The 27,504-nt window shown below is 39.9% G+C and overlaps 1 protein-coding gene across 1 annotated transcript in view; it reads left to right on the top strand.

Moving 5' to 3' along the window:
- LOC121959952 (NMDA receptor synaptonuclear signaling and neuronal migration factor) overlaps nucleotides 1-27,504 on the top strand; it is a 51,907-nt gene that overhangs the window by 4,289 nt on the left and 20,114 nt on the right. The window contains exons 2-5 of the mRNA XM_042509508.1: nucleotides 12,715-12,776; nucleotides 13,043-13,903; nucleotides 15,669-15,735; nucleotides 17,078-17,083. Of these exons, the coding sequence (XP_042365442.1) occupies nucleotides 12,715-12,776; nucleotides 13,043-13,903; nucleotides 15,669-15,735; nucleotides 17,078-17,083 (996 nt within the window). The remainder of the gene's footprint in view (nucleotides 1-12,714; nucleotides 12,777-13,042; nucleotides 13,904-15,668; nucleotides 15,736-17,077; nucleotides 17,084-27,504) is intronic.

Genomic DNA, 27,504 nt, shown 5'->3' on the forward strand with positions numbered 1-27,504 from the left:
GGGTTTTCTAGACTTTCCAAATGAGAAAGAAAGGAGAACACTGCTGAAGACCGTCACCCTCTCATGCTCACTGCTGGATGTATCCATGCCAACGTAAAAGACACATTAAAATATGTGAGCGGCAACAATCACATCCTTTAAAATTGACCTATTTTCAATCATAGAAATATAAATGAGTATGAGTCTTAACTGCTCACTTTGGCTGCTCCTTCTTGTTCCATTACTCTCAAACTGATCTGCTGTCAGGAAATGCCGAATATTACAGTTTTTTATGTCATTTTTGATTAATAATAGTGGTAGTGCTAATCAAACTGACAAAAAACATTTTCTGTGATTTCTTCATAATAAAAGTCAACTCACCAATTTAATATATTTAATGTGAAGCTACAGCAATGGGAAATGTTTGGTTTGCTTTAGCATCAACTTAATGGAGCGTTCTACAGATATTGGGCATTAACAAAAACGTTTTCTTGCAAATTGTGTGGTGTAATCGGTAACACCAGTGGGAATATTTCCTCACCCTGGCATATATACGTATATATAACTGCTGGTCAAGTAACTGGACTCACACTTCCTCTCCATCAGTGCAAACTACTTGTCTCATCATCTTAATTCCTCTCTCTGTCCTTCTCTCTTTTGCATGTACTGTACACACAAAGACACAAGCATTTTCCTATGCATTGAGAATCCTAAAGGCAAATGACAGCAGGTATATGAGTCATCCTCTGCAAACAGATCCAAAGACAAAACTGCAAACAAACTTCTTTTTTCTATCTCCAATCAACATACAAAAGCCACACTCTCTTTAGTATAATGACACCCCCCCACTGACATTATTCAGGCTCTGTCTCCTTTCCACAACCAGTAGCAGCAATACACCCATAGCATCAACCTTCTGTGATCCTAATTAAGCGCCGACCAAACACCATGACCTACTTAAATTCAACCAAAGTCTAATTTTACACCTAACTCTAAACCCAAGTCCTTATTTTAGCCTCTGTAAGTCTCACACAAACACACCCACATAAATGTACACAGCACACAATCTCATTAATCATTCCTCACAGCTTTTGTGATGTGTTTCTCTTGAAAAAAACTTTGTCTGACAGGAGCTCATGAAACATTTATTGAAAAAGCCGACCTGTGCGTGGAGGTCATGCCATAGACTGTGTTTTTACACTTTAGTTCAGCACACTGTGATGACATTAGTGGTTGTTTATTCAAGTGGCTATAATAGACTCAGATTTATTGTATTGGTGTCCAGGCTGCCAACCTTTTGTGGTCATGCAAATGAAGACTGTCTGCTCCCAAGGTCATTAAGTTTGCTCTATGTTTAGTAGCAGAGCAGGAAATAGCTTGATAAGAAACACCTCAAATAAAGTCTAATTATTTGAGGTAGAAAAAAAAATCTGATTGTGATATATGAGAGTATTGATGAGCGTTAACATTTTTTTGTCTATCAACAGTTTTTTTTCAATCCTTAACCATAATGATTATGTTTCCTCAACTTCAAGTTATAGTTACCAAAGTTTTAACACTCAGCCTTTTTTTTTTTCCAGTAGTCAGAAGATTATCAAAGTCAGTCAGTCTTGATCCTTTGGGGACCACTAATTTCTGTACCAAATTTCTTATTAATCTGTCCCATAGTTGTCAAGACATGCCACTAAAAACCAACAATGTCAACCTTCTGGTAGCACTATGACGCTAAGTCAGGAAATCACCAATATCACTAGTCTTCAATCAATCAAGCCTTTATTCCAGACTCAGGGTCCATATAAAAATAACTTAAAAAATGCTGTGTTGTAGGACAAAGTTCAAACAACACTTTCCTAGAGGCCTCTATCCATTCGGAGTCGAAGTTGTTTGCTGCCAACAGCCACTATCTCGTCCTGGCTCAATGTCTTAATTTTAACAGCAAGAAAGTAACTCATCCTCCACAATAACCTTGCTGTCAGCTGTCTTATAAAACTCAGGTTTAGTTCGAGCCCGACCAAACACAGTAGCTGCTGCACCTTGAGGTGCAGTGTCCGCCATCTTAGACAATTCATTCTTCATCCTCTGAGGACCATTAATGTCTAGACCAAATCTTATGGGATTCAGTCTAATAGTTGTCCAGATATGTTGGTCTGGATCAAAGTGGTGAACAGACTGACATGACAACCCTAAAGCAGTCTGTGCTTACTTCCAAAGTCACAAGACACCACTTGAGCAGTGGTCATCTGCATCAGATACAGACGCACAATGCATCCTTCAGTGTCTGTATAAGATGCAGTGGGCTTTCAACCAACTCCAGTGGAAAGTTATCTGCATCATTATTAGGTGTCAAGAGCATCGGACACAGTACAGGTTATTGCCTAAGACTCTTGTTTGTGTTCCACGTGAGACTAAGTCAGCATTCAGTTATTGTGTCAGTTTTTTTTCCCCTCATGTGACGAACATCAACTACAATCTCAAGTAGTTTTGCTGTCTAAACCTAACTGCCGACCCCTGTGTCAAAGTACAATTCACAAGGCATCTCCCAAAGCATCAAACATGATGAGTGGGGAAGAGATCACGTTGCCTGAAGCCTTGCCACTAGCGTGACTTAAAATTACTTGTGGTGTGTCTAAATCCTACTGATAGGTGTGCTAGATCAGAAAATGCTCACGAGTCATTTTGAAAAGCACTGACAGATGACCCACTTTGTCACTGACGTCTGAGGAGCTGTTAGCAGACACTATGCAAGAGTGACTGCCCACATTCATGGGAATGCCTACAAACACACAGGAAACACAAAAGAGATACTTGCTTTTTGTACCCTTCTGTTCCTGTGTCATCTTATGCATGTTTATAGATTGCTGGTTATGAAACTGGTGACACACTCCCTGTAGCAGCTCAAGAAGTAACAACTGACTAAGAGCGAAGGGGGGAATAAAAGACAGAGGATGAGATTACCTCCAATTTACACACCAGAATTCAGCGGCATTGAGTGAAAAAGCAAATGCTTTGATCTGCCCATCAGCCAGAGAGGACGGCTCTGCTTTGGTTTGGCTGAAGGGCATCGGACAACAGTGTTCACAGAGCTGTGGGGGAGTAAAAGAAGGCATGAAACATGAAAGGATTGGTTTTCATGGACGGATGCAAATGAAATATTGTGTGTTAGTTTGTGCAGCTAAGTGGACAGGTGCGACTGTCTTTGTTGTAGACCTGCAGTCAGTCTGTTTATGAGGGTCGAGGGCTGTTGCGTAATTGCTTTTTGTAGTAACAGTTAATAAGATTCACTTGAGCTCAACAAAGTGAGACCATGTTTCTTCTCAAGTTTTGAGAATCTATCAAATCTGTGTCTAAATGTTTCTTGGTGCTTTCTTATTTCCTTTTAAACTCATGTATTTACATAGTGTATTTCTGATTTTTAGAGGTGTTGCTCAGTGCATTCGTATTTGAACAAAGTATTTCTATTACAGCTATAGCCCCCCTCCTCTGCTCAATCAGACAGTGTGAGTCTTTGTCATAAATAGGCTGACTGAGTCAGATTTTATTGATTACAGTCTGGGGGATGATTAGGGCTCCAACAGTGTTGTGTGATTGTTTGACTGTGTCTGTCTGCTATCCTGCATTTCTTTTTCATTTTTTCTATGACAAACAATCTAAATCCAAATTAAAAGGTAAATGTTCAACCTTTCCACTTTTCTTTTTTTTTCTACAGTTCAGTTCTGAGCAAGCTTAATTTGCTGAAGACCTTGTTATACAGTTGAAAGCTCATGAACTTTTTTTTAACAAAATTTGGTTTACTTTAATAATAACTTTAATAGTAAGGTTTCTTTTTTATGCATCCGCACTGTCAACAGCCACAGCTGGAGGCATTATGGTTTCATTATGCCCTCCATCTATATGTCCATAGTAGTACAGTGTAATGTCTTTGGAGTATTGCAGAAAATAAGCTCTGTGGTGTACAGAAGTTCATGATACTTGCACGTTTTGTCCAGCCACATAATCTTCAGAAATGAACACCAATTTTAGGATTCTTAAAGCGTAATTGAGATCACCAGAAGTCAAATGCTAACATTAGGCTGTAAACCAAATACACAATATTTATATGACTTTAACATTGCCACCACAAAAAGGCTGTAAAGCTGAGTCTGGACAGACATGGATGTAAATCGCAACTTGACTTGTTTGCAGGAGCAAACAACCCTGAGGCGGTAGTTGTAGAATATTATGAAAAATTCACAGAGATTAGTCAAAATATCTGTTGTGAAAAGGGTCTTTTATCAGTTGAAAAAAAGAGAATGTTAAATATGTTAAGGCTTCAGACAAACGGAATAGGGTTGTGTGTTACTGTATTTCTTTATGTGTGTGTGTGTGTGTGTGTGTGTAAATCAGTTGCATCACTAAGCACTGTATGTGTTTGGTGGGGCCACTAGTGTCCTGACATTTTAATCAGCACCTCCATCGGGTTTTTCACTCCGGCATGCCCCATAATGCACCACACTTTGAAGACTTGCAATTAACATGCCCAAGTCCCTTCGGCCCTTAGCACACGCAACACGCCTCTTAACAGGTTCTCATCACCCCTGCTGTGCATTTATGTGTGTGTATGCTCCTCCACATGTGTGAGTGTGTGTGTGTGTGTGTGTGTGTGTGGCAACCCAATTCAATTAGACAATCTGAGAGGAGGATACGATTAAGGAGCATTAAGAGTGAGGAATCTCTTTGCTTGGCAGCCCATTGTTTACAGTGGAGAGACGCCCGGGGAGACATCAGCTCTGATGATATTCAGACCAGTGGGAACACTGCCAGGGGAGTGATGGCCTGCTTTCAGCCTCGAGCCGCTTGTCCTCTAAAGATATATGGTCACGGTGTTAAACTGCATCAGAATTCATTGGAGAAAGGCATGAGATGATTAGATATAGGTCAGTACCAGATGTCGCAGCATTATAATATGGCTTTTCATAATTGCCTGTATGTCAGTTATTAAGCTGTGAGTCTTCAAGGTCCATTATGGAGATAATTTGTTGGTAAAAGCTAACTGCTTAAATTTCATAATGATGCATAAAAGCACTGCATTATTACCTATCTGGCATATAAAAGGTTTATGACATTTTTCTCCGTTCCATATGCTCTACCTACCTAATTATCTTATTGATCTGGGCTATATTTTACATTTAATTTGATCGATTTTACAGACAGTCCATACATTACACTGACTTTTCTTTGTCTCCACTTAGAAAGTCCCCTGAGTTTTAGGTGCACAGCAAAAAAAAAAAAAGTAAAAAAAAAAACTGGCAAATGACTGGCAAACAAAAAAAATGCAAAAAATAAAGTAAATATTGTAATTCAAATAACGTGTAAAAAACAATCAAAAAAAAAATACATTTTAAGAAACGTTTTTGTGCCAAAACTGTAATTTTATAGATTTTTCCTAAATTACTACAAAAACCTTTGATAAAGTGAAAAATGTTTGAATGACTGGCAGCAGTGGGTACCAAACAAAAAACATAAACTTAAAGTAAATAAAGTGCGAAAAAAAAGAAATTCGAAGAAATTTTCAGTAAAGGTTCTGCAGAAAAATACTGTAATTATACAGATTTTTCCTAAATTATTATGATCAAACACCATCTATGAAGTGATGTCACTAAAAGTTTTTCAGGGGTTTTCAGGTTATTTTATCAATTTTTACTTTTCTTCCTGAATTGTTTGCTTGCATGGTATGTTTTCAAATGTTTGTGGGCATTTTACACGTGTAAGAGCAAACTGAACCAGGAAAAATGTTTGATTGATAAGCACCAAAAACATAGGTGTAAAAGCATGCTAAAATACAGGACAAAAGGTGAAAAAGTCGAATAAGAACTGGATAAAGTTACACCAACCAGATTCTAAGCACAAACTTGAAGATGCTGAAAACAGGGCGTTTACAGTTTTGTGATGTTGCCATCCGTCAAGTATCTAGTGTCTACCGTATGTATTGTTCTGGCTAGTTTCATTAAAGAGATGAAATGCTGAGGTGTATATTCTGTTGCTGAGGATCCTTTTATGTATCTGCAGAGTGGTTTGCAGAATTTGTGGCATAAAGTGTTTAAGGAGGAGTGGAGTGTGTGTGTAATTGTGTCTGACTCATCCAGCTTGTGAAATGTTAAGTACACTACAGTATGTGCTGAACTATAGACCCAGACAAGAGGCGAAATATGCTCATGTTCGCTCTAACTCCCTCACTCAGCAAGAGCTTCAGGTTGCACGTTGCACCCACAGCAGTTTACGTAACAGAATTACAGCCACTCGTGGAGAGGAGTTCTGTCCAAGATGTTGGACCATTAGCATCCACGTTGCGGTTGGAGACTGTCCTCCAAAGAAAGACTGCATATGTTTACATTAAAGTGACAAAGTCTGCTAGTGGGCCTTGTAATTATGACTGGCAACTATTTTGAGAAAAAAGTCAAATGATGTTAATATTTTTGCTACAAACTCTACATGCAGAGGAGGTCAGGGTGTATGGGCGTGGAAACAAAATGTCAGACTTTAACGAAAGAGAGCACCATTCCTTTCTTCTTTAGCACTGACAGTCAGAGGACCTATTATGCTTGTTATTTGATGCATACTTGCATTTTGGGTTTTTTACTGGAACATGTTTACATGATTTAGTGGTCAAAAACACTATATTTTCTTCATTCAGGTTAAAACTTTCACTCTGACACAGCCAGTCTCCTCCATCACTGTCAGAATATCTAATCTGATCTGATCTGAATCTTGGACACTGAACTTGAACCTGTGCCACCCTTTCCACTCCTGTTTGACACATTTCATTGAAAGCCTATATCGTACTTAAACAGCCTGTAGAAGCCGCTAAAGTAGTTAAAGAACAAAAGGATTTTAGGGTTGATTTAATTTTCAAAGATGCAGTTGTCATAAGGAGGAAACAGTCAGATTTATCTCTTTCCTCCACATTGTCCTGACTGTACTCTCCGTCTGCCTCCGTTTCCTCAAGTTTACACCACTTTTCATTTTTTAATATGCGCCCATTTTTTTCTCTGTACACTCCTCTTCCTCTCTGCTGTAATCCTGTCTCTCCTGCTCAGAAACTCCCCTCCCTAACTCGTTTCTCTCCCCAAACCCCGTCACATGTCTGAGAGCATGCAGGACGAATTTCATATCTGCCTGTCAGGCTCTTCCTCTTCTTCCCCATCCCTTAACTTTGCCTGCATTTTTCCCGTACGTGTGAGGAATATCTCTCCCCTGTCATCTCATGCACCTGTGTCCCTGAGGTGCTGTGTTCACACATCATATATGGACCGGCTGCACAACAGTGATATGAGGCAACACAGAGAGAAGGGGTTGTTTAATGGATGGATTGAGAGGCGTTTTGCTCTCTCCATTTCCGACTCAGTTTCCTCTCATGTATAATGGATGCTGCTAGTCTCTTGCACCATTGTTTGCTGATTCTAATCAGAGTGCCGGCCTGTTGAATAATAAAACAGGAGGGCAAAATGAAAATGTCTCAGAGCCTGAGAGGAACACCTGCTGATTAGAACGCAGACTACATTTATCACAAGTGTCTTTAACGTGACTGGTTGTTGGTTACATCACTGCATGCAGACAAACACAAACAAACATTTTGTCTGTTTTTTCTGCCCTTCCTTCTGTTTTGCCCTTGAATATATTCTACAGAGACTCACACATGCATATACCCTAGTGGCTGTACAAACAAAAATCTCAAGGTTTGTAACTTCAATGTGACACCTGCAATATTTCCTGGTACGGTAGAGTAAAAAAAAAAACAAACTTAATTTCAGTTTTTATCATGCTGACGTGCATATTTTTAAATAACTTTGAGTTTAATCATATCATTACAAACCAAATGGCTCAAGGTAAAGCTGCTGCTAAATACGTTGTATCCCAGCATCCTAGTTGTGTTCTGGGTCTGCAGGAAAAACGTAGTATGAAGTGGCCATTTGTTTGTGTGCACTGTACTTGCACTTGATGATTAGTTGGGCAAAGGTCAATTTTGCCCACAGGGGCCTACTGGTGGATTTGTCCTGCATGTCAGCCTCGGGCAAAAATGTCACACACAGTATCCTACCCAATGCTGTGATACAGACAGAGCATCTAATTATTATCTCAGCAGGGTGTAAGCCTGCAGGGAGTAATGCGTGTGTTTGCTCATGCGTGCATGTTTTGGGCACATTTATGACTGTAAGGACCTCTCATGGTTGCGGTGATTCCTAATTTTTGAAAAAGTTGTTTTATACCATCATTGACTGCTGACTCCTCACTCCTCTTAACCAGCTGGTAGGGGCCACAAATCATCGACAAAATCACACAGCAAAAAATATTTCAGGCAATCTGCTCGGCTAAAAGAATCCTTGTCTAGTCTAGTTACAGGTCACATTTTAGCTTTTGTCATGGCTTGAAAACTGACACCCATAGATGATTCTGATCTCATTTTTAACCGGAGCATGTGCAGATTAGTTCCATACTCGGTATGTCATGATCTACTGAAGTGAGGCACAAAATGAGATCACGAAATCTTTGTTTAGAAAAATAAACAAGATTCAACTCTTCATGTGTTAGGAGAGGAGGCAAGGTTTTTTAAGAGTTGTACCTGACTCAAAATTGTGACAGTCGAATCAGATTCGGCTCTTCCATACAAATATTCAACAACCCTCCCCCCATATAAAATGTTAAAGTTTGAGCAGGACATTCAGCAGCATTCACATAATATTGTAAACAAGCTAATGGCACCAACAGCAGATCGGCAGAGGCCAAAAACATATTTGCCCACACCAGGTATCAAACAAAAGCCAGAAAGTATATCGTATTAAGTAGCTGTGAGCTATAAATTCACCACAGAAGAAGGTGCTTTCTCAGAGCCTCACGGAGCACAGCTCTCTCCCTTGTTTCACTGCAAGAGACTGACTGAAACCTGTGGCCCTTTGCTGTGTGTCATCCCCATTTCTTATTCCCTTTCCTGTCACTTTCTAGCTGCACCGTTATAAAGCCAATAAAGCCCCCCCCCCCCCCAAAAAGAAAAATCTATTTGTGGGCAGCAGATGTTTTAATTTTGATGGGCAGCCACAAATAAATGACTGCGTGGGAAATCCTGCTGCATATTGTCTCCTCTTTATTATACTACAGTCATGCATACCTGCTGGAAAACACCGCCTAATCTGCACTCACTTTTCCCCACCCACATGCCCCCAGATAAACCTGGTGGAGAACTGCACTCTACTGAGTGCACTTTTCTAGTTGCCTGCTATTTTTTATCTTTCTAATGGGGCTCCCTACTAACCTTAACACTGGTGTTGCTGAGTTCTTGCAGAAAATCTCCACTGCAACCTACATATTAATAAACAAGGAGGTGACTGTGTCAAACCTTAAATTAGGCCCCCTGATTGCCGATGTATGTATTCACAATAGATTAATATTAATGGAGGACTTCAGAGTTTCCCCACATAAACTACAGCCTCCTAGCCAAGTAGCAATAAATAATCTGCCAACTTTTGATGCGGGTTATTAACATGAATATTAGAGCCATAGTCCCATTAATTATGAGACCTCCTCAGGTCAAACAAACATGTACTATCATAAGTGCGCTGTTGTTAAAGGTGGCATAGGTGAAATTTAATCTCTCAGGCATGGCTGACTTTGTGGCCCAGTTTAAGAGACAATAAAAAATGGTGCACCAGAGAAATGTCAGGGAAAAATAGTCTGTTTTCAGCGCACCCTGCTCTTACTGTGTGTGAGTATATGCGTGTGCCCCTGCTGTGTTGGATGGGCTTTAATAATTGACAGAGTTGCCAGGAAGGAGGCGTTCATTCACCCAGATTCCCCTGTACACAGCGGATTCTTCTGCACAGTCACCTCCGTTAGGAAAAAGGGCCACTGCCCTGAATGTTTCGAAGGATGTAAACAGTCAGTTGGCTTTTGATACTCTAACTGCAGCTGTGAAAACATCAGAGTATTTTTCTGGATCACATCAATATAAATTTAATAAACGCTGCATAAGGCTTTTGACAGCAGGTTTTCAAAAGGGAAACAAATATGCTGACTCACAATGGATTCATTAGTCTGCCTGTAGTAGTAGATCATTAGTGATAAATTAATTGAAACCTCAGATTGAAAAGTCAGTTTGCACACAGTGAGTATTCTCAGTAACTGTGAAATAAGTATTCCAGTAAAATAACCTGGAAAAAATTGTTTAAAGTACAGAGGAAGCACATATTGTGCTGTAAGTATGAGTAAAAATACTGACTCATGCTGAATAATGCTGAAGTGTGTTGAATGACAGATCTCTTAATGTGTTTTATTGCCATAGGTGGTCTTGGAGGCACTAGCTATGCTGCAAGTTAAATAAGAGATAAAAGCTGCAGTATGTCCTCTGAAAGTACCGTGGTGAAATTATTATGTCTTACAAAATGGAAATAATCATAAGCACAAGTGCCTTCAAACATAAATTACAGCAACCAAGTCTGAAATAGACTGCCGGTATCTTCAAGCCAATCAATTTGTAGTCTGATTCCCCAACTGTGGCTATAAACCTGCCACTGGCCGGCAGATTTGGGCTGGCATTCTCCCTCCTTTCTGCTATATGCATGTGACAGTATAGAATTTCCCTTCACTATGGGAAAAAGTGCCTTGGCCCAAAAGTCTGTAGCCCTATTAGTCCACATGTCCCACTGGACCAAAAGCCTATTTCTACAACAGCCCATTATACCAAATGCACATGGCCATTGTCTTATTTCTCCGAAAATACACACTCCCTGCTGCGAGTTTGAGTTTCATTTAAGGATTAATGAGGCTGCAGAATATTGGCCCTTGGAACAATGGGCAACTATAACAACTTCCTGGCTAACACCCTACGCACCGAAAATGGCAAGTTTTTAAAAAGGTTTGGATTGTGCAATAAAGCATGGCTGCTTTGTTCTGTCAGTCAATTGTAAAGATCCACAACACATAAAACAATTTTTGAACAACCTCAGAAAAGCCCAGACTCTGTCATGCAGGACTCTCATGTCCAATATTGATCTGTTTTTGACACATCCAGAGTTGATTTGCCAAATCTTTTCACCCCAGCAGCAGCACCAGTCTGTTCCACTTCACACAAGCTTTTGTGATATTGTCAGATAATCTTCTGCTCGAGCCACATACAGCTAGAAATCTGTGATTTTAATAGGTCCAGTGAGCTCCACCAGAGCTGAAGTATTTTAACAATTCACCTTTACGTTTGTATGTTTATAAAAGTTGAATCACACAGTCAACATACATGTTTGTCATGTTTTCTTTTACAGCTCCATTTTAATGACAGAGCTCACATCCTGAGTGCGAATGTTCCTATCAAAACAATTTCCTCCTGACCCTTATTTTGCAAGGGTGTTGTCACTGCACCCTCACTTTGGTGCCACAAGACAGGTCTAGCTGTGCGAGAATAATTAATTGGAGAAAAGGTAACTTCATGATCCTTGTGATAAGAATAGAGGTCTAACAATACATCGATCTAGAACAATATTTTGATTCAATGATCAAAATAAATATAATGGATGCAAAGGGATAACACATATCATCATCTTTGAGTTATGTCTTTATTTTGAAATTCCTATTGTACGTTTGTGTCGGCATTTTGATCCAATCACACCTCCTTCCTAAACATTCAAACAGTGCACCAGTGCACCAGGCAGATAATCGTAAGTAGCTAAGAAAAAAACAATGAGGATATTTACTGATATTTTCTTATTGATCACAAGGCCCTTCCTTGAATTGAATCAAAATCATATCATGGCAGCCTTTCTATCAGCCAATATTATTTCTTGTCCAAATAATCAATATCATATCATAATGTGATGAAACATGTGATTAACAACTCGAGACAGGAATAACTTAATATTAATAACATACAGTATAAGAATTACTCATATCTCCTCTCCTCCCTCCACTTATTCTTAATTACTGTCATGAATCGTTATTGCTAATACTTATTGCTGCGGTACATTTACTCTCAGTCAGTATCCAGATTGACATTGAAACATCTTCAGAGTTATTCGTCTTTCTTTTGCCCTGTCTCACTTTGCTCATTTCCCTCTGCTGTCACACGCTGACTAGAGGAACATTAGGAGGTCAGTGTCATTCAGTTGGGAGACCTGGGGCTATTTTATTAAAAAGCTGGAGTCCTCTGTGATATTACGTTTTCACTATATGTGGCTGAATGGTCGTCTGCAGCGTGTTTCTATTTCTGTGTGTGCGTAAAAAAAAGGAGCTGCAGTACTGTGGTTATGGAGCTCACAGCATCTATTTTCAGCACGTCTCAGCAATCTTCTTCAGCTGTTGTCAAGGTTAAGTACTTTTCTTGACACCAGGATACAGAATATACATCCACACATGCATCCTGTGTGTGTGACACAAGGAAACAAACACACTTATGGTCTGCCAGCTGCAATTACATCCACCGACGCAAACTGAGGTCATACGGAGAAATGAAGTTGAACAATCCCTCACTCTATCTCCTCCGGCTGTCTCATACTCTGTCTCTCTTTCAGTCTGCGGCTGCCTGAAGTGTGGAGATAAAACAGCTGCATCTTTAATCTGTGGGTGGCACAAGCCTACAAAGAAGGCAATTAGGTTTATAATTTACAATTCCCTTGCCCTTCTTTCTTCTCTACCCTTCCATTTCCTCCCCTTTCAGCTCACCCCTCCTTTCCACTCATGAATTAATGTCTTTATGTGTGTCATGTGTGTGTGTCCCAACAGAGCAGCGCGAGCATTTGGAGAGTACCTGTCCCACACGCACCCTGAAAACCGAAACGGATCAGGTCAGCGTCTCAGCCATTCATTTGTCCATCACTGTATCCTGCTCCACCTGTTCCTTTGTGGTCTTTAATCCTCCCTCCACCTGCTTCACCCCATCCTCTTTTGAAATGCCAGGCTGTGATCATTAGTGTAGCTGATAACCGGAGAAGAAATTTTCCTCTGTGTCATCAGCTTGTCCTCTCTCTTCTCCCCCCTCTTTCTCTCTTCTTCTGCTCGTTAGCACCTTGGTGTATAACACTTGTTTGTCTTTTTTCCGCCTTTATTCTAGCTCATCTTCTGTGTGAAACCTTGGTGGGTCCCGACCCAGAGTCGCCAAGTGACACAATTGGCCCCAACAACAACAACCACCTGCACCCGTGCTCCAACACTACCAAGGGCTGTGAGGATAAACCGGAGCCCAGCCTGGTGAAACCTCCACTGGGCTTACTCCAGCCGCCTCCCCCTTCCATCACCATCTCCACAAAACCATCGCGACTCTCTCTTGAGCGCAGCTTCTCAGCAGAGGAAGACCAGCAGAAATCCATTGAGTGCACCCTGCAGCCTGCCCGTGTGTACACCATCACCACCCAGCGCGGTATGCTGATGAGCAGCGGCCGGGGCAGCAAGGAGAGCCTAGAACTGGACGTCCTGAAGGAAAAGACGGGGAGTGGCGGGGTTGGATCCAGAGGTGGTTTGATCCAGCCCTCCACTTCCCCCTCCTCCACCTCATCATCTCCAACACAATACCACCATGCCAGCAGCGGTCGTGGCACCAGCCACCATCACAGGAACCATCATGACATGCACCACGGGAACCACCACCATGCGCCCTCCAGTAGCGGAGGAAGTAGCGGGGCAAGCGGAAGCAGCAGTAGCAACCAGCAGCAGCAGCAGCAGCAGCAGCAGCAGCAGCAGCAGCAGCAGTCTTTAAACGTCGCTGGATCCCACTCCCATCACACATCACACCACCACCACCATCACCTGTCTCAGCCCCCGCTGCAGACCTCTGTCAGCGCCCACAACATCCGCAGCTGGGGCGAGGGCGGAAAAGGCGAGGCAGAGTGCAGCGGGCTGGCCTGTGAGTCATGCAGTGGCGCCCCCTCGCGGAGCCAGGGCTCCCTGGACCTGGAGAGCACGTCCCGAGAGGCAGGCAAGCAGCACCGACGCCTAGAGCGGATGTGGAGTGTGGACCGGGTGACTGGGCTGGAGAGAGGTGAGAGGGCGGAGGACACAGAGGAAGGGAGAGGCGCTGAATTCCAAACGAGGGCGGGAGGGGGGCAGGGTTTGTTCACAAGACCCTGTGGATGGGATTGGTGGGTTTGGTATTGGACCAGAGATGAAATAGCATTTGAAGTTTAATTAGTTGCCTGAATACATGTCTTAAACTTAATACGTCCCTGTTAGTCTAGTGTTTGTGACAGTTATTTGTTGACAAGTAATAATTCCAGGCTTTAAGGACCACTTCAGTGAAAACAATTAACAAATCACACTCAACCCTTTAGTGACCATTTAAAAGTAATGGAAAAAACTTTGCACTTAATTTTTTTATTTTAAAGGTTCTGTATGTAACTTATTAGTGTTAATCGTTTCTTATTTCCAATCAATGAAAAAGTTGTTATGTCTCTTAAAAATGAAGACTTTCCCTTTTTCAGTTGCCTGTGGTAATCCAAAGAATGTGAGGTCATGTGCGTTAATAAGTGCATTGCTTCTCTTCTGCTGTGCGACAGCACTAACAATCTGCAACAGTAGGCTAACAAATGGAGTCCACTGATGTTGACAAGTGACTGGCAATACACCAAGCCCCCAGGAACAGCGCCAGGCTTTGAGGCCAATTTTCCATAGAGGCCAAAGGCGGGATTACATCCTCCAGGTTCATGACATGATAACATGGGGCCAAGAAAGACATTTTCTCATGAACTTACATTGGGAAAGAGATGGTTTTGAATGTCAAAACCTCTGCAAAATGACTCGTTTCACTATGAGGATTTGATCCATTCAGTCCAGTAACATTTTGAAAGTCTAGAGGAGGACCAACATTAAATCATTTGAACCTCATTCAATTTAGCGGAGCGCTAAACTGGAAGTGAGTCATTCCACCAGCCGATAGTAGCCATTCCATCAAGCTTGGTTGCCGTAAGTCTCTGGTGCTCTTGCTCAATTAGCACCATAATGCAGAAGATCCAGATCATTTCATACAGCAGAAAGAGATGTTTTTTGGCTTCATGTGCCACTGAGTAACTTTCATAGGGATGAAAGGGGCCCCACCTTGAATCCTGTATTCAGGTCTCTTCAAACATTCATGCTTAAAATCAGTCAGAGTGGCAGCTTGTTGATTTAGTCAACAATAAATGATGTAACAGTACAAAACACTTTCTACTAGCTAAAAGCAAAGCAGGAGCGGCCAAAGACCTAAAGTCACTCTGTGCTAATGTTAGCCAGCAAAGTTTAAGCACGATCAACAGGATACTGACTGCAGTTCACCTAATGTTCTCAGAGAGATATGAATTTTCTGAAAGTTACACACAGAACCTAAACGTTTTTTTACTGTGAAAAATGTGTTTAATGAAATCACACAGAGCCTATGCATCAAATTGAAACATCCTTTAAAGTGAGCTAGCATTACAGTTCAAATCTATTTCGTCTCACTCTGGTGGGGATGGAGGGTTTGTTGTTGGATGTGACGCTGTGGTCTGTACTTCTGACGCTTCGTCTCCCCGTCTCTCCTCTGCTGTCTCCTTCTGTGTGTCTCCCTCTCTCCATTTGTGGAGTAGTGGACTGTGAAGTGCTGGTGATGTCGCTGGTTTTGTGCTTCCATATTTCTAATATATTTATCACAATGTTTGCCAATATTGCACACAGATTTTTCTGCTTTTTCCATTTAACCCTGAAATAATAATTTTTCTCCATTATTACAGAAGACACTAACTGGTTCCCCAAGGAAAATATGTTCAGCTTTCAAACTGCCACAACAACCATGCAGGCGTGAGTGTCCAACCTATAAGCACACATACAAATCTTGCATGTTCACAAACACAAACTGTCACATTTATATTGTTTGAAAGGCAAGTGTGTTGATGACCACCATTAATGGACCGTGCTGGTGGTTCGGCGTGTTTTGGGTCATTAATCTACAAACTGCATACTTTACATTTCTGCAAACCATTTACCAAAGCTTGCTATAGGTTTTCAAATTGATTTCTTACCTTCCAGGCTGCCATTGATTTTCATTTCAGAAAGCTATAAAAACAGCTCGCAGACCTTCAACGCTTGCTCAAGGAAGACAATCCATCATAGTGAATTTTTTGTCAATTCTTTTATTCTTTGGTCAAAGTTGAATGATTGATGCATGGTAGAGCGGTTGTAAGCAAGGTTTGTTTTGAAAGCTCACCTTGAGGACCATTTGACATCTTGATAGTTGGCACTGAACAGTAAAACGTGACCAATAACTCATAATTAGTTCAACAATCCAATTAATACTACTATATATTGGATTATTTCAGTCAATACTGAAAAAAGGTATTGAGTACCACTAACCATCCCTAGAAAAGTCACAGGATCACCTTTTTTTTCTATCCATCCAAAATGTATTGAGATATATCAGTTAGGACCAAAGTGGTAGACTGACCACGGGATTGGCAGTGTCATCCCCAAAGCCATACTGCTACTGCATACTGCATGGCAATTATTTGCACATGATTGGCAGTCATGTTAACATATATGCAGTTTGTAGTTTATGAGCTAAAACACAAAAACAGCATCAAGTATACATAAAAAAGCCATGTGTGTGAAAGTGAAAATGAGTGTGGATCTGTGTAAAAGACATCTGTATGATAGTGAGCTGAGATTCTGTCCGAGGATCACCTGCAGCTGTAAAACAGAGCTACACTGTCACACCACCTCACGTCATAACTGACAATCTCCAGCAGTTCCCAGTAATCTGTTTCTCCCCGACTATAACGGTCTTTTTTAAATGCATCTTTAACATGTTCTTGGTGCCTTTCACCCTTCATTTTCTATCAGATATTTGTTAGACCCATATTCATCATACAAGCAGACTCAGTCAATATTCATGAAAGTGATTGTTTAATATGGCCTATTAAAATAAGCTTGGCCCAGGAGCAATTATGTGGTGCTTCAATTTCACCTTTTATTCATTGTGGCTAACTATGACACACACTTTTTGTCTTTGTCTCATTATGCCTCTCCTTGTTCTTTCTCTCTCTGTTTTTGGACTTAATGCTCACTGGTGCCTAAACTGTGTTATTGTCTTTCTCTCTCTCTTGTTTCCTCTTGCATGCTAATTAATCATTGGACAATCAAACAGGATATCGTGAGTATACTTCCCTCCCGGCTTCCTTTTTTTTTCTTCTTAGCTCGCTTACCTCTTGTTCGTAACTGCTGTCCCTTAACTTTGATGTCTACCATTTAACCTTCATCCCTGGGCTGGGTGATTGAATTTCAGCTGGAAACAAACTTACCATTACAAGATAGAGATAGGGAGTGTCTAGAAGAGAGGTTTGTGTTTATAAATGCGTGTCTGGGGGTGGGTGGACCTTTTTTAATATTATGTTTCTCAAGAAACATCAATCATCTAAAGATTGACAGTTATGAATTGTCATGTAGAAGCCTAGTCAGCAAAAATAATGTTTTTAATTCAAGTAAAAAAGCCAAAAGGGGGAAAAAGTGAGTTACAGGATTTCCATGCAACAGCAGGGATAAAGTCCAGTGTAATCCACTGCATCTGAGTAAGTCTGCCAAGCTCAAGTCAGGAAAATGTCCATCTGTGTATTGGCTGACCTAAACCTTGCCAGCTCACATCCACCCAGCAGTTCTGTCAGTTTGGCACACACACCTGCTTTCACTTAGGACACAGCAATAGATAGAGTTCGGTCATTTAAGATTTTTGTGGCAGTCATGTTAGGGCTGTAATCCTGCTCCACAGTCACCGCCAATTATCGCTGACTCTATGCTGGCTGACTTTGGGCGTGTTTGGAACTGACTGTGGCAGTTGGCTCTGAAGAGATTTGTTAAGAACAAGTATTTATAGTGCTAACATGTGATCTCTCGTGCCTTCTGGTAAAAGTATTTCATCAGTTGGAGTTTCAACAGAAGTCAGTTATAAGTCAGTTTTCAGCTCCTAATCACTTAAAGTTTTTTTTACGAGTTGCCCTTTCACACATGCAGCACATAACAGGAGATTTTTCATTTCAAATACATTCTCCTTAGGGCTGCATAATATTAAAAATGTATATATATACATTGCGATTATTCTGACAGATACTGTATATGAGTGGCAATTTTAGTGGGAATGGTGTTTTCTGAAATTCATTTTCAGTCTAAAAAATATGGAAATTATGATGATGTGAATTTTGCTGGGGTCTGTACCAAACAAGCAAGTTTCTTTATGTATGGGATCTCTGGTGCTCCAAAAGGTTTTATTTATTATGGTATAATGTAACACATTTTACCATAATCAAAAAAATATAAAAAATCTAACTCCTGTGATTTGGATTTTGCACTCGGCCATATTGTGATTTTCATAATATTTCAATTAATTGTGCAGCCCTAGTTTTCACTAACTGGAAATTTACCTGGTTGGTGCCTTGGTAGAGTACGCAGGAGGCAGGACAAGGCGCAAAAAATGCGGAAATCACAGTGCTGTGTAATAAAGACGGTTTGTTATTTGGTGACAAACAACTTTGTCTCCCATCGTTGAATTTGTCTGACCATTTTGGTGTCAGCTCTTAATAAAAGTTTGCGAATCTATATCTCTGCAATTAGATATTTTCATTGCCGTCCTCATGCAATGGTCACTCTTCTTTACCATTGGATATTTGTATTCTTCCATTTTTACAGCAGTCACATGATAGAAATATCATCCACATGCCAACTCACTAGCTGTGAATTTGCACTAGGGAGCTTGCAGGGTAAGGTCTGTTTAATGTCAGGTCCAACTGATTCGTATATTTGTGTTCAGGGTTGCACTGCATGTGTGAAAGGGGCTAAGTCACATACAATCTTGGCAGATAAATAAATATTCAGGGTGAATTTTTGCAAATCACTAACTTCAAACAAAGGATTTCTAGGTACAGGCAAGATGAGCAGTAATCAGCTTCATGTTAATGCTGATAAGAGTAATAGTGTAATATGCCTAAACCAAGTCTTAACATTTCATACTGCCCAACCCCTGCTCCTACCACATCCCGCCTAACTAAACCCAACTAACCCAAGCTGCTCTTACACGTTTTCAAGTTCTTTGTGTGTTAACCGAGCTAACCTCTGGCTGCTAGCTTGAAGGTTTATTCAAAATTCCTACAAAAAGAAAAGAATAAAGCTGGCGATAAAAATGGTGACAGTTTATGTTTCTTATTGTCAACAAATCCTGTGAAAAGACCAAAAATTGGTATAAACTGTGTAGCCAGGGCATTTATACCTCTGTGCCAAAAACCTTCATTGTTGTCCAACAAGACTTGAAGTCTACAGCCATGCTCGCAGATATATGAGGTGACTGTGGTTGTTATATAAGATCTGGATAATGAACTCCAAAATGCCACCAACTGACTTGAATAAAAATTGCTCACCAATAGAGCTGCAACAGTTAATCAAATAGTTGTCAAAAACTGTTTTGATTTCATCTTCTTAAATGTGAATATTTTCTGGTTTCCTTATGTCTTCTTACGGCATTTTGGGCTTTGGAGACATTCAACATTTTTTTGCAATCAACACTTAAATTATCTTATGATATTTTTTATATGAAATGACTAATTGATGAATCAGGAAAATAATCTATAGATTAACTGACAATGAATAAAGAACATAACCCAACCCTTGCTTCAGGGTTTACTTCCATAAGGTATGGTCCAGTGCACATGAGCGATGGTTTCTTCCACTGGCTCCAGCCATGCGTTCCCGCTCAGTCCATAGACTTTACATTAGAATCATGTCACATTAAAATTTGGTAGATTTTCCAAACATAAATTCTTCATGGATTAAAAATCTCTTTTATAATGGCAATGCTTACATTCTGATCTTTAGCTAATTTAATGCTCACTATCTTAGTTTCTCATTTGTTCTGAAGGTATTTGGTTCAAGGACATGATAATGAAGCAAGAGGAAAAAGTAGGCTTTATCTTGTGGGGACTTTGCATGTCTGGCCCAGCATCAATGACAGTCCGTGCAAAAGTTGTGGAGATATTACAATCTGGAGCATAGACAGACCGCAGACTGCAGGGAAGTCAGAAAGTATTGAGAGACAGACGAATCAATTGTTGGTTTTGGTCTTTTTATGGAACTTGTTGACAATAAGAAAACAAAGAAATAATACCAGCCTCAGCCTTTAAAATTACATTTCATTCTTTGGGGAATTTTACAAGTTACTTTTCACTACTTACCCAGAATCAGTCGGTTATGTTAAGCTTGGATGGAGATCTCTAGCTCTGTCTCTTCCTCTGTTCTGGACAAATGTTAATCAGCTTCACAGGACTGTTGGGTCACACCTTTCCTGGTTAACAACAGTCAAGTCTGTTGAAGACATTATCACACATCGACAGTGATGCATTTCACACCACGTTTGTACTTTGACACATAAAGTGGTGTCACTTTCTGCTAGCCAGGAACATTTTCAAAAGTTTGACAGTGATGTAAATGAACGGCAGGCTCCCACCACAACTTTGCAGACAACCTCTTGCTATTGGGTCGCTGCTTTAACATTCAAAATATATATCCATGAAAAATGAACACCAGACTGTGAATAGAAAGTACTAAAGCCATTTGAGAATGTGCACTATTTCAAACAGAGCTGTCACTTGTGCCCAGAGGCCTCCAGGTGCAGAATTACAATCAAATCTCAACATTTACGAATATACAGCAAGTGTTCATGACTGATTCTGGAAAAGTATCAAGAATCATAAAATTCCCCCACAACAAACATAGAAATCATATCTCAAGTGAAATTACCAAAGGAGACACAGAAGGTCACAAGATCAGCGTCTCTATTGGAGGATTGATTACATGCAGACCGGCACATTTGTTGCAGGCGTGAATAGAAAATAAAACTTGGTGACGTGACTTGACTCTCTTGTCTTTATACTCAAAGCTAGCTGCTGCCTCCCTACAACACCCCTCTCTCCACAGCCAAATAAACCCTACAGCTAAAAGCCCTGGCATTAGCCCCCTCTCCCCCCAACACTGTCCTACCCTTCGCCTCGCCAGCATTCTCGCTCTCTCATCCCTTTAATACTGTGCCACGTCCCGGCAGGGCTTTCCGGGGATTTGTGCAGAGAAAAAGGAGAGAGAGGGAGCAGGATTCGGCAGAAGTCATCCAGAGGTACGGAGCTGCCCCTGCCAGGGTGTGCTTTGCTGTCGTGCTGTTTGCGCTTGTTTCTGGCTGTAGCTCCGTTGTTGCTTATTTACAGCCGCGTCTAATCTGACTAAGCCAAAGAGTCACAGCCTGGCATTTGAAGGTGAGGACGTCAGCGGCTTTGAAAAGGATCTGCTTACTGGATGCCCTGCTACAGTGCCCCATTTTCTAGGCCACCAACAGTGAATCGGATTTTTATTCTCAGATAAAACCAAAAAGATCAAAACAGGTGCATACTGTATGAACTGTTTTTAAAACCCTCTGATAAACCTATTGTGGATTCCTCTCAGCCACACCCAGATTAACTGTATTAGCAAACATGCACCTAATCTGCAAGAATGGTTTTGTTTGCTTGCAAAATTTGACGTTAGACTCATTCATTTAGCATACTTCAGCATTCAAACCTTCAAAACAAGTTCACTGCAGCATTCTGCCCCCAAATATTGCTGTACTACCTTCGCAAAATCCTTTCTAAAAGTAACAATAAATAAATAGCATTGCATTTTTTAAAAAAATCAATTGGATTGGCAGAGTGGGATTCTGTAAAACTTGCAGGAGTTATGACATCAGTATCAAGTTCTAAAACCGCCCCACTCTGGCCCAGACGCTCCGTCACACAGGGGCAGATGGTAAATGTGACACCATGCAGTACATCTCAATTCCTTTGACATCTCACTGTCACCCATCTGCAGAGTGAGCAAATGAGCTCTGTGTATTATTTCATCAAAATGAGTGATTAACAATCTTTTCGGACCTCAACTAAAACCAAAAATAAAAAACAAATCTACCCGAAATCAACACCTAAAAAGGATCATATTTTTATCATACTAAGGCCATGTCCACCCTAAGGCATACAGATTTAAAGGTCATGTTTATTTATCTTTATTCTTGTATTTTATTCTCACTAAACTGGGTATTTGACCACTGAAATGGAGCAAACAGGAAAAAAAGGAATAAAGAAAAACTGCTCTGCTGTGTTGGATAAAATGACTCATGTGACCTGTCATTAAGTGATAATGCAGTATGTGTCTTGACATGTTTGAATATTTTGTTGTTCAGCCAGCACTTTGAAAACAGCAGAAAGCTTATTTCCAGATATGGCATAGAGCTGCTGCCTCAAAATTGAAACATTTCTGTATTTTTTTTTTTTATTTCAATCTGGATGACAAACCTTAGGAAAGCAATAAAAATGCCAGTGTAGATGAAAAACCTTTGACACGTAAACAGCATTTTTAAATCTGCCTTAGTGTAGATATGGCCTGAGCTGAGCAGAAATGATTATTTTCATGCAGGAGCAGTTTGCAGACAGTGCCTGTGTCAAGTGATCCTCATCCACACATAGCAGACAATTTCAACCACAGTTATAAACATCAGCAATACACAAGGAAAAAGTAAAAGAGCCATTTCAGCATTGCTCTTAATCAGACCCTGCAATCTCAGAGTGCTTTTCATCAAGTAGATTTTACCCTGTATGCGTTGATGTGAGGTGTCCACTTTCATTTTCACAACGCATTACAATCAATCTAGTTCTTTTCTTTGGGTTTTCTGAAGTCTGATTTTACAATTTTTTGAGCACTTTTACTGTACCTGTTTTTCCTTCTCATGCTGCTGTATACTCAGCCCAATTGCAAGAAGAAAATGTTGGAATTGTAGGTTTCAGCAAAGTTAAAAAAAAACATTAGATTTGCACATTTTATACATATGTCATCAGCAGGTGGAGTGGATGGTGGATGGTGTGAAAACTTGATGAGATGCCTGCCAAGCTGCAGACCACTGTTTGAGACCAACAAAAAACACAAAACCAGTGCCACTGCTGTGTTTTCACTGGTTTAAAATGGGACTGTTTAATAGAGACTGGCACGAAAAGTAGTTGTTTGTTACCGAGCTATCACTGCATTTTCTGCTGGGATTTCCTCCCCTTAAACAGGGTATTTTACGCTAAAAACTGATATTTTCCTAGCCATAACGATGTACAGTAGTATTTATGTCTAAACCTAATCACAGCATTGTTTAAATGTTTCGGTGTATCCACTACATAATGAGATGCAAATGTATGCATAGTTTGCAGGAATGTACAATGCAACTTATTTTTCTGGCAATTGGGTTGTTATAATTCTACTCCTTAACTTATCAGAGGCAAATACTCAAGTTTTGTACTGCAGTACTGTACTGCACTTAAATTCACTATATTTATGTGAGAGCTTTAGTTAATAGTAACTTTGTAGAGTCAGATTATTCTGAAATTTACCAAACAAATAAATTCAAATGTATTATTGTAGATCAAGCTACAGAGCAGTAAAGAAGTTAGTGTCTCTTATTCCTACTTGGTACGCACTAACAGTAATTAAGAAATAGAACAGCAGTCAAAATAAGTAAAATATGGGCGAATAAATGGACTATTATGATTGGGAAATAGTTATGGAGAGTTACAGAAAGAGCTGGAGAAGAGGGAAGGGGGGACCTGTCAGATCTTCGGCGTCTTAGGAGTGGAGGTGGCCATGGTTTCTCTAACATTTCTTTGCTTTCTGTTTAAATCCCATTAACTGTGTCCACACATCTCCTTTGTGGGCAGCTTAGGTTTAAATACAGGACATTCAGGGTGAAAACATGTCTGTCTGTCTCTGTATTAGTGTGTTTAAGATCTCTTCATCAAAGTAGCAGTGGTGCGGCTTATCTGTAATTAGTGCAATGTTATTTGTGCTCTCTATTAGACCATGTTTTGGCTTGAAATTTATTGCTTGATGTTGTAAGTTAACTGTTTTTTTGCTGACATTTTCACTGAGGTGAACCAAGGACAAAGACTTCAAACTCTTTCTTTTGCCTTCTATGCTGCTTCTATTTTTATGTTCTTCTCCACCACCAGATAAACATGGACCCACAAACACACACACACACACACACACACACACACACACATGCACGCGCGCGCACACACACACACACACACACCACATGCTGAGATCATTAATCATGAGTGTCGACTGGTAGCTTGGCGTACTGAAACTGTGTGTAGCTGCGACATGGGAGGGAGGCAGAGAGATAAAAGGATGTTTATCTGGGGCTCTTGCATAGAACATCATGTCAGCATCAGGCAGAAAGTAACAGAGAAGACTATACAAACACTACTGCTTTGTTGTTATTAAAGACGCTAAATGGATTTCAAGTGGAACATGATAATGCAAAGATGCTATATTTAATTTCTTATAGGCTACAAATATATAGTGTCGTCAGAATTAGTGTTGCTAGGAGACACGAAAGTCCTTGTGGACTTTTAGGAGGCTAATAAAAGTAGCAAAACCTTGCAAAGTAAAAATAAAAGAGAAGCTACCTCAATATGTCTGTAGCCTAATCAGCTACAGTCTAAAACAGCTCTGTATTTGACATTATAGATAGTGTGAACACTAAAATCTAACGAGTTGATCTTACTTAAAATAATCTTGGAAAGCGATAACCTTGAAAAAGGAAAGAAAATATACTGTAACTTATTAATCTTAATTTAAGTTTACTTTACATCTAATAGTTAGGTTTACTTAAAGTTCAGCTGTATTTACTTAATTTTGTGAAGTTATCACAACTTAGAAATGACAGGTGGAATTACCTTGTTCTGTGTATGTGTTAGCAACTTCAGTAAACCAAATTAGACTGACTTAACTTGTTTGTGACGTTCGGAGATATGCAAGTTCTGTTTTGTTGACATGATTAAGATTTTACGAATATGATTCAGTATTTGAAACCAGCAAAATAAAGACATAAAGCACAGTAAACTTGGTTTACTGAGGCTGATAAAACTTAGAAAGATTGACTGAATTAAACATACTTAAAATAAAGTTCAAAATTATTCATTCACAAAAATTATTTTTTTTAAGTAAAATCAACTTGCCAGATTTTATCATGCAGGAATGAGGGAATGGACCAAATCCAATTATCATATTCTTTAAATTTAGGGTTCAAAACTTTACCTTAATATAATCATAACAATTAAAATCTTGCTCTATCAGGCTGACGCCATAATTTTGTACCTGCTCTGCATAATTTTTTCATTGTTGAGCATCATTAGCCCGTGATTAGCCTCAATGAGATACAGTAGTCTGGATTCTTTATGACCACATTTGAATAATGAGGATAAGAAAAGCCTGCTTTGTGCATCCTTTAGACCAAACATGTTAAATTTGTTGTGTTTGATCCTGTAATCAGTAACAGACTCAAATAGATCCTGACCGATAATTAGCCAGCCAATATCTTGTATGCGTCCTGTTTTTAATGACTCATTTATTTGTTGTGCTCTTAAGCAACGCCTCCATTGCTGCATCATTATTTCCACTTCCTCCAACCCATACAACCAAACTGGTCATATGCTCCTACCCTCTATTATGAGCCTTGGGAGCATTTCCTAAATTAAAGCCACTGTTAAAAGGAGAACAAAACAGCTTGTATGCGATTGTTAACAGTTTTAAACATGTAGTTAACATTGCAAAACGGTCACAACTGCACCCAGACTACAGGGTAAGGTTTAGAAAAAAGATCATCGTTTGGCTTAAAATAAGTGTGTTTGTTACAAACATATACGCCTCACATACATCACGTGACATACGTGAAATTCTTCACTTCACAAAATACAATGTCAAGTTGTTAATATAATTCAACTTCGACTTTTAGTTTCACATGGGACAAGAACACCTGTCTCCTGGATGAAAGTCCTGTGTTTGTTTGACCAACCTAGCTTGTTAAATACCGATGCTTAGTATTTGGCCCTTGGCATCGAATGCTGAAGCACTCGAGAGACGCACTGGGCAGTGACACTTTAACACATGGAAGGAAACCTAACCTTGCAAGACACAATGCATATGACGAACGTACATATACACACCATCTGCATTGAAAATTAATGCTGGAGGAATACCTGGAGGGTCATTTTTTGATGTGTAGGGCGAATGACCAAGCGTCTGTATAAGGGAGTGAAAATGTGTTGGTTTGACCATTAATCTTGCTCTCCCTCCTGCCCTAAGTCTAAGCAGAGTTCTATTATTCTATTCACTCTTTCTACTACATCACCTTAATATTGGTCAGTATAACAGCTTGCATAATCAACCTATGGGGTTTTATTTTGGAGGAGGACAGTCTCAAAGTGTGGTTGATGTATGTTTGGGTTTTTTACTGTCAGCAGTTGCACCCTTTAACAGATGAAGGTAGCCTTTGTGACTGCACTAATTGGCCATGAGATGAGCTTTGAGAAGAAATACAAAAAGTGTACCGCTTCTGTCGGACATCCACAGTGTGGATATAAAAGTTCTCAAGAAATGTATAATCTAATAGAAATCAGAAACACACACTACTGTAAAAGTAGAATGTGGACCAGGACGAATTAAGGTGTACCAAACTGGCAAGAAACATGCAGGGTGGCAGCTCGCCATCAGCCCAGTTTAGGCAGGATTTAATCGAGAAAAGTAATAGAGATTGACAAAAGTGAAATTTATCATGAAGCAGAGGCTTGTAGATGCTTGTTACTGTTGGAGCATCGGATAACAGTAAAAACAGAAAAGTCATCAAAGTTAGCATCATTTAAAAGCGTGATGCAAAAAAAATCTATTACATTTTTAAGATCTTAAGATTACGAATTTCAGCAGATTCTACAGGATCTCCTGAAAATTTTAAATAGTGTTTTGCACCACATCACAACATCACATCATTATTCTCTGATGTCAAAATTTTAGCAATCCTTCTCAGAAAATGTGTATGTTGTACAATTACTGCAATTACTGACAAAATATCACAATAAAGGGGCCAACATTTTAGTCAAAGTCTCAAATATTGTCATCCTGTTAGCCTCAGAAATCCAGTATTGGCCAGACTCTAGCCCCAAACAAAAATAAAACCTATCAAACATGAACATGTTGGCCAAATTCCAACTTTGTTGAATACACACAAATGCAAAACAGATCAACAAAGCAGCAGCATCTCCTCTGCCTGGAACAAAGTAAATAACACACACCATTGTGCACCAGTTTGGCTTAATAACCTCCCTCTGATGCACCATCATTGCCTGTGATGTGGTTCTGCCAATAGCAGATGCATCAAACCTACAAAATACTAAAGAAGGGTTTCCCTTTTGGCTGTTGTTACATGAATGAATCTCCTGCGTCTCATAAATCTACACTATAAAGGATGAAAAGAGGTACTTTGGCTCTGCGGTACATTACACCCACACTGCTACTGTGACAAGTATTTTCCACTCACATTGACAAGGAAATGAGTATATTTACCTATAATTATCTCTTTTTAAAATAGTAGAAATAGAAGCTTGACACTAAACTCTCCTATTTGTCTTCCTTTGCTTTGTTATTTCCCGCCCACCCCTCCCTCTTTTCCTCCTTCTCTTCTTTACATTTTGGTTC

The sequence above is a fragment of the Plectropomus leopardus genome, chromosome 20, assembly GCF_008729295.1.
Source record: "Plectropomus leopardus isolate mb chromosome 20, YSFRI_Pleo_2.0, whole genome shotgun sequence".
Taxonomy (NCBI): Eukaryota; Metazoa; Chordata; class Actinopteri; order Perciformes; family Serranidae; genus Plectropomus; species Plectropomus leopardus.